The sequence below is a fragment of the Varroa jacobsoni genome, unplaced genomic scaffold (genome assembly GCF_002532875.2).
Source record: "Varroa jacobsoni isolate VJ856 unplaced genomic scaffold, vjacob_1.0 scaffold_1428, whole genome shotgun sequence".
Classification (NCBI taxonomy): Eukaryota; Metazoa; Arthropoda; class Arachnida; order Mesostigmata; family Varroidae; genus Varroa; species Varroa jacobsoni.
The window spans coordinates 318,862-331,027 of NW_019214330.1; the positions used below are offsets into that span (position 1 = coordinate 318,862).

Sequence of the window (12,166 nt, forward strand, 5' to 3'; positions counted from 1 at the left end):
CATTACCTAACAGAAAGCTTGATAAGGATGGGTTAAAAAAATAATTCGCAAAAGTTGTTTTAAAGAGAAAGCTACATCATTTAGTAGATATCGTGTTACCACGTAGATATGCCTCAGTTCTTATTCTGTGAGTAGTTTGTCGTACATACTGCTGTACAAATCTGCTGTTGTTTTGGTCGAGTAAAGCTTTCCAGATTTTATTCTAAAGCCTCGTGGTTCAGCATGGCCATTATTTTTTACTACATATAGAAAATGCGTTTTCCTAGATTTACAAATACCAATGCTGGAAATTTGAATATTGGTCCACCCGTGCTAGTTATCATTGTTAAAAATAACATGATTTCTTTTTAAAAACCTCTTTTTTAGAAAACTTGAAAGAACTTCATTGCGAGAAATATTAAATTATAAGAAGAGCTTATTACTGGCACTCACCCTTATTTGGCATACGTCAGTGTTCTTCTAGGAGAAAATCATATAGCATGATGTTTAATGAGTCAGTCATTCAAATTCTAAATTAAATGCTCATACTTTACTAAGGAAGGCCGTAAATTTTAATTTATTAGGTAAATTCATGAATAATAATAAACGCATCCATCATTCGAATAACAATAATTGTAATAATGCCATGAGGAGGATTACGTACGGTGTTGCACGCATACATATAATTACGCATCTCCGCCTTCTGCAAAATATACGGGAATATGTACCAAAGAACATCCTTTATACAGAACTTAATGATCTACATTTTGTTTTCCGGTAGTATCTTTACTGAACTTATTCGTCCATGGTGCTGATTACTGTAATAAGCACAGTCCAGGGACAGCAACGAATGTAATTGACCGCAAATGTTTCATTAATCAAATACTGTTTTTTCTTCTTTGACACAGCTAAGCCCGAAGAAGATAAAGTTTGCACTTAACACCAGATGAAAAGCCACATCGTGTCATTTTCTACCCTGCTATTACAGGTTTTGCCCTTATCACATAGTTATAAAAAAAAAAACCTAACCAAGCCATTTACCTCAAGCGGCCGGGTGTCACCAGATATCCGTGTTTTTTGACCCAGCGACCGCCGATGCCACATATGCCTTAACTGAACTCACTTCTATTTCCTTTATTGTTCTCGTCCAATACTCTTGAGCTTGTTTGTAGCGTGAATATTGTGAACATGGCTACTCAGAATGAGAATAGGTAAGTTGTGGTTATTGCTAATTAATGATAAACGATGAAAGATTTCCTGACTAAAGCTTTGACAAGAACCCAGTGGGCAGCCTAGTCTACTCGAGTCGGAGAAGTTCGACGTCGAAGATCAGGGTGGCGTTTGGCGGAATCGCGCCGGGATGGCCGCGGGATCCGTAGGCGTAGTCGGGTGTACAGGTAAGTGTAGCCCGTTCGCCGACCGACATCTTGGCCACACCCTCATCCCACCCCGCGATTACCTCGCCCTTGCCGATTCTGAACTTGAAAGGCTTTCCGCGATCACGCGACGAATCGAACTTAGTGCCGTCGGTCAACGTACCGGTGTAATGCACGACAACGGTCTGGCCGTTTCGCGGATAGGTCGAACAATCTCCCTGTTGGATTGTTTTGACGTCCACGCCCATGATGTTTGTTTCTATCAGCTACTCAAACCTGAAATGTTGGAATGAACAGATTACAGTTTAGCAAAGTTACAACCTGCGTGTTACCTATTTTTTTTCGTTTCAATTTGCTTATAAAATTTAGTTATCACGTTTGTAATGATGACGCGAGTAATAAACATTTATGCCAGAGAAAAACCTAGCAAGTAATAAAGTTTTCGGAAAACGATCCCTTGGATGAGTTTGCGTTATCCAGCAGACGCGTACATCGCATTTGTGTATATTGGAGCAGTCACTAACAAGCATTGCGGTAATTATGCTGCTGGTGTGAATTGTGAAGCCTACAAGATACCCTCGAGGAAAAGGCGGTTCCGCCGCTATTTTTGGCTGGGGACCATCAAACTGTACTATCATATCAATTAAACATGTTCCCTTGACTAACAGGTAATTGTAATAGTCACCGCAGCTTAGGTCCCCTTGAAAGAGTGGTATCATCAGCAAACGCCCAATAAATGCCCAAGTGATCCGATTCTGTTCCCAGTCCTATTATCTCAGCCCGCTGTTCTTGCGGCTGGTGTTTTTCTACCGTCAAGGCTGTTTGTCGATTTTATACATGGAACTCCAGAGAATTTGGGTTTCACTAATTGTGAGTCTAACGTATCGTGCTTGCCATCGAGGGAAGAGGCGAGGGAGGAAAGGACACCCTCAATAAAAAGACCCTTGGTACCAGCGATTTCTGCGATGCAGCACACACGCACGTAGACACAGATGCAGTTCTAATCGTATCGATTGCGCCGAGCAACCGAGACCGCTGATTGCATAACCGAGTCAACAAACAGCATTTGAATAAAACAAGTATTTTTTTTGGTAACGCTGACGCCTGATGAACATACATCCAATTTCTGTTCAAATCTTAATGGAGGTTCAGAGACATCCGATAATGATACGGAAACATGCAATAGCTTTTAATCTTTATTTCGTGAGCGTGATCAATATACCACGCAATTTTTTTGCGATTGTAAATATAGTACTTTACACGCGTATAACTCCAAGATATAGAGTAGGAACGCAGCAGGCCTTCACTTCGAATTTGCATTAACAGTATTTGTAATACTAGGAATAATTTATAATGATTTGTAACGGCTTACTGTATAAATCATTCAAATGTTGCCAAAAATCAGTATAATCGAAGAAATTCACGAATTCGCAAACTCCTTTTTTTAACTTTACCTCCTTTGCTATGACAAAACCGACTTCTGCATGTCGTAATCCTTAAAAACGTAATAATGATGCTCGTGTCCTCCCGCGAACAGTATTTCATGACAGAAAATTCCCGAGATAATTATTCGCAACATTGAATAATTTGTAAATGTAGCAAACAATGTTAAAAACATGCCAAACATGCTATAGCAACGTCTGTGTTGATCCTGTCACTCGAACGATTCTACTACTCCGATTCCTACTATTCTATCGACATCAAAAAGCTTCTACGTCGGGTGAGAGCAAAAAAAATAGACTCTTTGCATCACCTGAAATCCAATATCGAAAACTTGGAAAACTCTGCAACATTATTTAGGTCCAGTTTTGTGGAATATATTTTTGAAATTCGGAAAATTTCATCGTCAGTCACCAAGCAAGCGACATTGCCGCTTAATCAACCAAAGAGTAATCTGCGTATTTATTGCACATACCTTCGATTGACAGCATTTACGACTTAACCTCAACGACAAGAGAACGCGAAAGCACCTAATAAAACTAATGTTACAATATGCCTTTTTTTGTGTTACTCTTTAATCAAATCGTTCAGCGACCTGAGAGATTGGCGTCGTTGGTTGCGGTGCTATCTGGAGATCGTCGCGGGGCAATTAAATGCAACTGTAAAACAAGGCCGCATACGCCCAAATAGTGGACGCTTCTGGGGCAGCTCGACGAGCCGCTGCGTATACAAACATCGAAAATAAAGAGGGGCTTAACCAACCAAGCTCCTTATTATTATAGATAATAGTTGTCCACACATTACAAGAATCGTTTTTCAAAGGTGCATTACAAATTAATAATCCATCATTCATTGGTTGTTACTATGCACGAACATAACAATGTTGACATAAGCTCATGTATTTAGACGGTCGATCTACAGCATATTCGAGAGAAAGCAAAGCGGGATCGCTTGGAACCGCCTTTGTCGCTTCCTTCTCGAGCCCGTATGGGTTACTTCGTTGTTGTCAACTTAGCACCATGGCACCGACAACTGGAATAGGTAGTTTGCAAACGACGACGACGAAGAATAAAAGATAAGAAGTGGACATTGTCTTTTAAAACTTCACAGTTGGAACATCGACTTACCAAACTCGGCCGTAACAAGTCTTCAGCAATGTTCTGAGAGCGGTAGAGTCCCGACTGGTGTAGGCCTAACCGGCAACCGGTGACGCGCGAATCCTCAAATTCGCTAATCGGCGGAATGCACACAGATCTAACCTTTGCAAAGCATCAATACAATAAACTAAAAATTTTAGCTTAGTGCCATCTTTTTTAGCCTAGGCAATTGCAATACTCACATGTGTGAGGTTAGATCAAACGTAAAATCTATTTTAGTGATACAAGTTCACCGTCACATTTTCATGCCAATAGGAAAAAAGGTGCCATTTGCATGATCAACGGGCAAGTCGATTATCGCTCCAATTGAAACCATAACAAAACAATCCGCAACAAGCGAGGCTATTCATGCGTATGTCCATGCGCGGTGAGAATCGCCGTGGTACCGTAATACGGTCATTATGGTTAGAAAATCAATACATTTAGCCCATTTGGTTATACAACAGCCTTGCAAACACTGTGAGTATTGCTTAGGATAGGAAAATGTTGTGATAGGCCGACGAAGCATCGGACCATTTGTTTCGCTCAATGTTCGATCGGCCGTTGAACGTATTCAATGAAATCTACGAAGCGATGTGTGCGCCATAACTTTTGGTGAAATGCTGATAGAACTGTTTGTACTAAAACTAGGTTTTTGGGTTCTAAGTTGATAAGAATGTAAGTGTCCCATCGTCCAAAGCGATTCGGACTGGTTGGCTACATTGCGATGTTTATTCCTATGAGAGAAAGTTGCGGAACCTATGGTGCTATGTTGAATATATGTAATAGCAGAGGATTATCGGGATGTATCCGTTAAGAATAATAAAAAAAAGAGAGCTGGCTTCAACATCAATATTAATTAGAACGTGTTAAATTTTTTAAAGCGATATGAAATCAGAAGAGTGGTACTTTTAGTTTTGTGTAAATTCATATGTAATATATACTTTATGTAATAGACTAAGACCACTACAGACTTTTTGCCGTGATAAATTGCTAATGAACAAGGAACATGTGGGTTAAGAACAGCAGTAAATGGTGTCTCCGGTGGCTGACCAAAATATTGCGGCCATTCTGTTGCTATTCAGTCATTACCTTTTGCTATAAGAATGTTTCTTCATTTTGTGTTCATTTTACGGTGTCTGGCACATGGGTATCAACTGTTGGCGTTACAGTGAGTTCAAATCCGAGATTAAGCAATACTGAAGCAATTGCGAAGCGGAACACACTCTTTAGCAATGAAAAATCGCGTCAGGCGTCGTTAGTCACTCGAGTCACGAAAATCAAAGTGAAGTACGAGGGTACTCCAAAGCCTTGCACAATGATAATGAACAAGGACATGTCGACGCCGTATGACTGCGCAAAACGTAGGTTGCTGAAACGAAATGGCTTTACAGACAGCCCTATCATCAAACCATTAGATATTTTTACCGTTCTTTGTCTCTATTAACGGGATAGTACCGTGTTCTGCTGAAGTCTGCTCCTTAGAGTTAAAAAGGTCAAAGTTATTGAGTCCAGTAATTTTTAGTAAAAGATAGAAGAAGTAATTTTTTTTCCATTTTTAACCGTCTCTTAAATAATTGTTGCTGAAATGTTTTACCAAGGGGCTTATTAAGTTTTACCACGGATTTCTGTGCCAGTGATTTTGCTCGAATTAAGTTCAATGCAGTTCTACTAATTACTATTTTGTGTAACTTTGTTGGTTGTAGATCTACCCGAACCCATCCGAAAAAGAGCTGTTATAGCCTATGTAGATGGTAAACCATGGGATATGCACAGACCGTTGGAGGGTGACTGCACGCTTAATCTAGCCCATTTCAAGGATCCCAACAAGGCTTGGATCAACATGGTGAACAAAGCGTTTTGGAGAAGCTGTTCATTTCTATTAGGTAATCTTTAATCGACTGTTTATTATTTTTTTTCTGTTTAGGTTTTTCACTTACTCTTTCTGCAGGTGCCCTCATATAGTTGTTTATTTATTCGATAGTTATACAAGTATTCGTCAGTAATTTTTATTTATTATAAGTGTAGCGCGAACCAACCAGATTTACTTTGTAGTTTAGTCTAATCGAAATCTGTATTTCCATTTTCGTTGTATACGGCTAGCTTTTACTATGCACGTCACACCACACATTTACTTCCGATTTAATATAATAAGGTTATTAAAACACATAAGTTACATATACCTGTATATTTAGATTTAGGATTATCGCAAATATTTTGACCAACATAGCAAGACAAAGGTAGACGACAATCTAAAAATGTGTGTTCATGATCGCGCTTGTCTTACTCAATAACCGTTTATAGGGTATGCTATTGAAAGAGCTTTCAAGGACGAACACCATGTACTTTTACACTCTTGGCCGGCTCCAGCAATTGAAAGTGGCTCCTTTGTTTATGACGTGGCGTTGTCAGTCGCCAATTGGAGGCCCAGACACGAGGAGTGCAGAATTTTAGGATCTTCCGTACAGCGGTTGACATATTTTTCGGAGACGTTTGAGCGACTCGAAGTGGACGCAGGCGTGGCGAAACAAATGTTTGAAGATAACAAGTACGTTAGTGGTATCTTTGTTGCTGCACACCGATACTGTTCATCACTGGAAGAGCTAGGCAGACCTTAACAAGCAGGAAGTCTAATCGAATGTTTGACTCTAGCTTTATGTATGCTTCGAGTCCTTAGTTGAAGTCTTCAGAATTGTAAATAATGTACTTATGGGATGAACTGATCGCATCTTGTGGCTGTTACTGTGAGCATTTTTCTTATTTAATTTTAGATTTAAATACGAGCAAGTAGACCACGTCGCAGCAGCATCTAAACATGGCACAGTCATTCTGTATCGTTGTGGCGACCACGTCGACATGAGCTGTGGGCCAATGATAGCGAATACATCGCAGGTTACGCATTTCAACGTTGTCTCAGTTCATCCCTTTGAAACACCCATAGGACTCATGCAGCGGTTTCAGGGTGTCGCCATACCGTCCTTTTTTACGGTTAGTTTTGTACAAGTGGTATATATAATTATTTAAGTAGCGTGGTAATACGAACATATTTCTTTATCTTATTTTGTCTGTAGTGGTCGACACCACTGTCAAACGTAAATATATGCAGACAAAATATGTATAGCTAAAATGGTTGCTCATTTTTTCATACGTTTACGTAAAGATGGCTTGGTGACTGCTTTTCGCGGAAGCATAGCATGATTTCCATCATTATTGTATGTACACAAAGGCGGAGATTGATTGCATGATGTCGTTAATAGCATTTCCGTACTTTGCAGATGAGTCCATTCGCAAGAAATGTCCTCAAGAAACGAGCACTAGCTATGGTAAGTGCCTCCACTTCGTATATAAATAGAACATAGATATAGCCAGGATCCATGATCGAAATGTTTATTAATGTTGTAGTGTGCGCCAACTGTAATTAATTCCAGTCAAATTTACCTAGTAGTTGGCTTCTGACCTATAATACCTGTGTATGGCAATTTTCCGCACTAATTAGCTTTTATAGACTACAGTATATTCAACTGTATAGAACGATTGACAATACCTTTACCATGTTATCCTCTCTTATTCGGTTTTGACTTTACAGAACACGACCGGCCTTCCTCAAGAAGCTACTCAAACGCTCGAAGATGCAGAAGCCAATTTAGCAAAGGCTAAAGAAGAGGAGGAAAACGTCGATCATGATGAAAATAACCAACACGATTACACACCAAAAGAACATCAAGCGGCACAATAAAAAAGGACACAATGAATCTTGGAGCCTGACTGTAGCGAAAAGCATTGAATCAATGAAGCACGCCCACAGAGATACAGGCCATTGTATATCCGTATTCATCAGCTACTATAAAAAGAGGAAGCACAGTATCTAGCGATCCTGTTGCTCTTATCGAGTTCAATTGTTTGTAAAGTCGCAAATTAAGGATAGACAAATCGGGGATCTTTTTTATTACATTCTATATAATTGAACCAAGCAACTGCATCTGCTTTGAAGAAGGTTTTGTGTTCGGGCTGAGCTAGAGCTCCGTGCCATTATTACCTTTTAAATCCTGCACCCATTATTCTGGGACATGAAGGTTTGTGTCCGATTGAGGGAAGATACAATGATTAATCTTGGTAGTGCGTGATGAAAAGGTGCCTGCAGTCGTCGGTTACTATGGGATAGGGCCCGACTTGGGCGAGAACATGTAAAAGCGTCCAGGCGTCAAAAGAGACGAAGATGGGAAAATCGTGCGGAGCTCAACGGAAAGCTCGATGTTTTTATTACCTATATGTGCTAGTTTGAAATAGCGTTGTAGATAGTTACTGCAGTACTAAAAAATATACAGTGATTTTATATAAATGCATACGTACTATTGTGCCTTTACTTAACGTAAATACAGTGTGGTCGTATCGTTCCTATCTACCATGGCTAGTACCTAGAAGATAATTATTGAAGAATAAAGGCTAACACAAATCATAATGACATTATGGAAAGAATTAGCATCATTTATTTAACCAGAAAACATTCTCAGCTGGTTGTATCACGCCGAAAAGATACTCACATATAATTAGTTATTCCCATTTAAAATTCCTTCAACCGTATTGTTCCATTTAATGAAGACTCAAGTGGGAAATTTAGAGAATTTCTATTTCACTTTTTATTTAGGAATAAGAATATAACGTTTCGTAGATTTTTAATATGCTGTTTAATAGTTAAAGAAGAATACTCTTATGAATGGCCTTGTCTCAATAAAACTAATTTTCCTGTGTTTTAACAGCACACTTTAAATATATAGACCGCACGTCCAACATGATAAAATGTTGCTTACTTAATATTATCCTTATTTTATACACATTTGGTTTTGAGCGTTTTTCAGGTGAAAGTCGAACTCGATCCTTAAGCGGCTGGCTTTTTTAGGTCAACAACAACCACAACGGTGACGAATTCAAGCTAAGTTAGTTTTTAATTAATGGTAGTTTACGGGTATCATCGTTTTCTCAAACCAGTCATGCAAGACGAATGCTTAAACGCTGTCTTGAGAAAGTGGCAAGATATGGATCGTACGGAATAGGCAATATGAAAACAAAGTACTTGACAGTCAATGTATATCTCTACGATAAAGCATGCGCAGTAGAACAAACTACTTTTGTCTTCAGGGATCTTTAAAGATTACGTTTTTTGCGGAGGCGTCAAATATGCACTGTGAAAAAGGGAATAGCTTTTTATAAACTCAAAAATTGTTAATTAATCATTAACTAAATTCCATACAGCGTTACGTTTTATGTAGCGTCTACAGTAACGTATGCTGCGTACTGTTACCTAGGTCTATTCAATTCGAAAATCTGTATTGTTACACTATTTTTAGTATCGAAAGCATACTCACCAGTGGCAGTGTAGGTTCGGATCCTACACGTTTCGTGTAGGACGCTGGGAACCAGCTGTCTGAAGCAATGCATTACTGCACTACTAAAGATAAAACTTGTAATATTTATTTATTTAGTACCTATAATGTATCAGGGGTAGTTATGTGTATGGACTGAATGGTGTATTGACCTCGTAAAAGTGATTTTGTTAATCCCGTAACCAGTTCTTTGCTATTAGTATATACTTAATGTTAAAAAAAAGTCAACTTATAGTAGGTAATGTTCTGTCTATTTCCTTTACAGTCCCTTTAGTTCCCGTAATGGCGCAGTACGTACTGTGTTCGCCTACTAAACCCGGGGGGTAGTTTGTGTAACGGGTTCGAATTCAAACATGTACACACATTTTGCTTTATACTGAAAACCAGCCCTCTTATAAAATGCCCAACGGCGGTATCGGACGTAGAAGTCGAAACATTTAGAGCTTCTCAAAAAATTTATAATAATTATGACACAAGATTTATTATCCACACAGAACGTGGCATATAAGTTACATTTCCGCTAAATCTTTAAATACTTAAAATTACTATATAATTGGTTGTGAGATTCTTTCTCTAATTCTGCGATTATCAATAAGTACGGTCGCTAAAATGGCCCGGTGGTATGCGGGTTATAAAAGCACAGAGTAATATATTCCTATAAAAAATGCTCATATTGTAGCAGTTAAACAGCTAGAATGACATACGGAAATGCTCATTTATTCTTAGCTGATCCAACAATGGTTATCGTACATCTTGCTCAAATCGATTTACAGATCGATACAGGACTAATGCAAACCTAACAAGAGATTGCTAACCATTTCACTTGAAGGAGTGAAGATGCATAAATGATTATTATTAAACAACTCCGAATTTAGACTATGTTAAACTACAGTTTATCGCTAATGCTAGTCTGTAGGATTGTTGCTTAGATCGACTTCGTATTTGTTGAATTAAGTGTCATTTCGTAAATAATATATATAAGTATCAATATAAGTAATCATATAAGTAACCAATACCAGTATTAATTAATGTTAGTAGAGGTAGTAATGATCACAACTGCTAGAAGGTACCGCAGTACTAATTCTACTAGTACACTTAGTACTGGTAGAATTAGTACTGCGGTAAATTAATTTCCTCTAATCTAAATTAATGGTAAAGTTAATCTTATTTTAAGTTAATTTAGGTTAAATTGATTTAATATAATTAATTTGACCCGAAAATTTAATACTAAGCCGCTTTAATGGTAAGTGACGAAAACTAAAATCAAAGAGAAATATTACTGACTGGTAGCTAATCTGGCGCCCTTCAGTAAATGTTTAAGGTCAAGAGAGAACCCGCTAGCATTATCTTCGTGTTCAGTCAAAATTCTGTTAATTCTACACTTAATATTCTAGAACATTACAGCTTGTATATTATTGTAAGAACGCATGCTAATGAGTCGTGGTGTGCAGAAAAGTGATTTCAGACGTCGACTATTATGGGCAAAAAACCTGACGAACGATGTACAGAAGCGCGTGCCAGAAGGTGACAAGAAAATAAAGTACGTTGTTTATGGGACAACGTGTTTTTAGGATTGATATTATATATTTTAAAAACACATAAGTATTTGTTTTTGTATTATGAAGTTAAGAGTCCTGTTGTGTACACGTATTGTGTCTTAATGCACCATTTGGATCTGAATTAAACACTATGGCACTTTGAACATAAAACATTTTAACACTAGTTGTGTACTCTTTCTGAAATATCGTGTTTTATGGTTAGTTCCATTAAATATATTGCCATTTTTTTCGTTTTGTTTCAAGTTAGGAACCGCACATTTGATATTGAAGGGAGTTGCTAAACCTGGCTGGACGTGTTCTTCAACACCAAACCTGAAAATTTCTGTTCACAAAAAGAAATTGGCGAAAACTTATTATCCGATTTAATATTAGGCTGTTGGAAACGCATCCGGTAAACTTGGAAATGGAATAACTTTGGAACTAGTTGGGCTGAAATGATGAATAGTTAATGTGCGTTAAAGGTACTATTGTTTTTTAATTTTTTTTAGGCACTCGTCCGGGCATTCTAGCAGCTTCTGGATTACCACCTATCTACCATTCCCGTTCTTATTTGTAATTTCCTAATCTATGGCTTCTCGAAATACATCAATAGTGGTATATGTACATTGTACTATCACATTACGTCCGAACCTGCTCGACACTGTCATTAAACTCAGTCTTTCTTTAGAGCGACGTCATTCCACCTCCTTGTCCTTCTTTGGCAGGTGTTAGAAATTGAACCATGCCTTGTCTACGGGGACTGTATGCCCCAGGCGGTTTTTTTGTAGATTGCACCTGGAATATGCCATACATTACTAATTTCCTGGACCTCTTTATCAGCTTGGGTCATGGTTCGGGATATATTTGATATTACTTCGAAACCACGACTTGCAGGGACGGTCATTTCGTCATCCTTCCCTTTGAACCGTTCCAGTCCATCCTCCATTCTGGCTCTTATTTCCTCTTGACCAGAGACGCTGGGTCGCGAGGGGGACCGTATTCCCTGCTCTCCCGTTAATACCAATTGTAATGTGTCAGGCCCGTGATTATTTAGGGTCTGTCCTTCTATTATTCTCTTACGTCTCTAAATTTTACCTGTTACTGGCACCTGGTTCAAATGTCTATTTCATTTCAAAATTTGGCAGGTTCGCTTGTAGTAGCTTTTATTGATAATTTACAATCTAAGGAATCCAGAATTAGATCCATGTTAAAGTTCTGTGATTCCGTTTCCTCTGTGTATGAAAAAAAATATCCTCTCATCTATAGGTAAAACGAAATAGAGCGAAATAAGGCCTCTGCGTAATAACGACACTTGG

At 38.4% G+C, this 12,166-nt stretch overlaps 2 protein-coding genes across 5 annotated transcripts; one reads left to right on the plus strand and one right to left on the minus strand.

Annotated features, from left to right (window-relative positions):
* Positions 1-528: 528 nt before the first annotated feature.
* Fkbp12 (peptidyl-prolyl cis-trans isomerase Fkbp12) lies at positions 529-4,046 on the minus strand. Of its 3 annotated transcripts, none has more exons than XM_022849994.2 (2): positions 3,923-4,046; positions 529-1,631 (listed from the first exon to the last, which is right to left on the minus strand). In XM_022849994.2, exon 2 carries the CDS (start codon positions 1,601-1,603, stop codon positions 1,277-1,279), a length of 327 nt encoding a protein of 108 aa, XP_022705729.1. In that variant the 5' UTR covers positions 1,604-1,631; positions 3,923-4,046; the 3' UTR covers positions 529-1,276. The 3 variants fall into 3 exon arrangements, with proteins under 3 accessions (XP_022705729.1, XP_086828455.1, XP_086828454.1); XM_086972329.1 differs by lacking the exon at positions 3,923-4,046 and adding an exon at positions 3,391-3,737; XM_086972328.1 differs by lacking the exon at positions 3,923-4,046 and adding an exon at positions 3,271-3,737.
* A 216-nt stretch (positions 4,047-4,262) lies between these two features.
* Positions 4,263-8,407, plus strand: mRpL39 (mitochondrial ribosomal protein L39). Of its 2 annotated transcripts, XM_022849992.2 has the most exons (7): positions 4,263-4,411; positions 5,104-5,295; positions 5,638-5,817; positions 6,236-6,479; positions 6,703-6,919; positions 7,207-7,254; positions 7,518-8,407. In XM_022849992.2, the coding sequence occupies exons 1-7, from the start codon at positions 4,354-4,356 to the stop codon at positions 7,665-7,667; spliced, it is 1,089 nt and encodes a 362-aa protein (XP_022705727.1). In that variant the 5' UTR covers positions 4,263-4,353; the 3' UTR covers positions 7,668-8,407. The 2 variants fall into 2 exon arrangements, with proteins under 2 accessions (XP_022705727.1, XP_022705728.1); XM_022849993.2 differs by lacking the exon at positions 5,104-5,295 and having other exon boundaries at positions 4,268-4,411.
* The last annotated feature ends 3,759 nt before the right edge of the window (positions 8,408-12,166 follow it).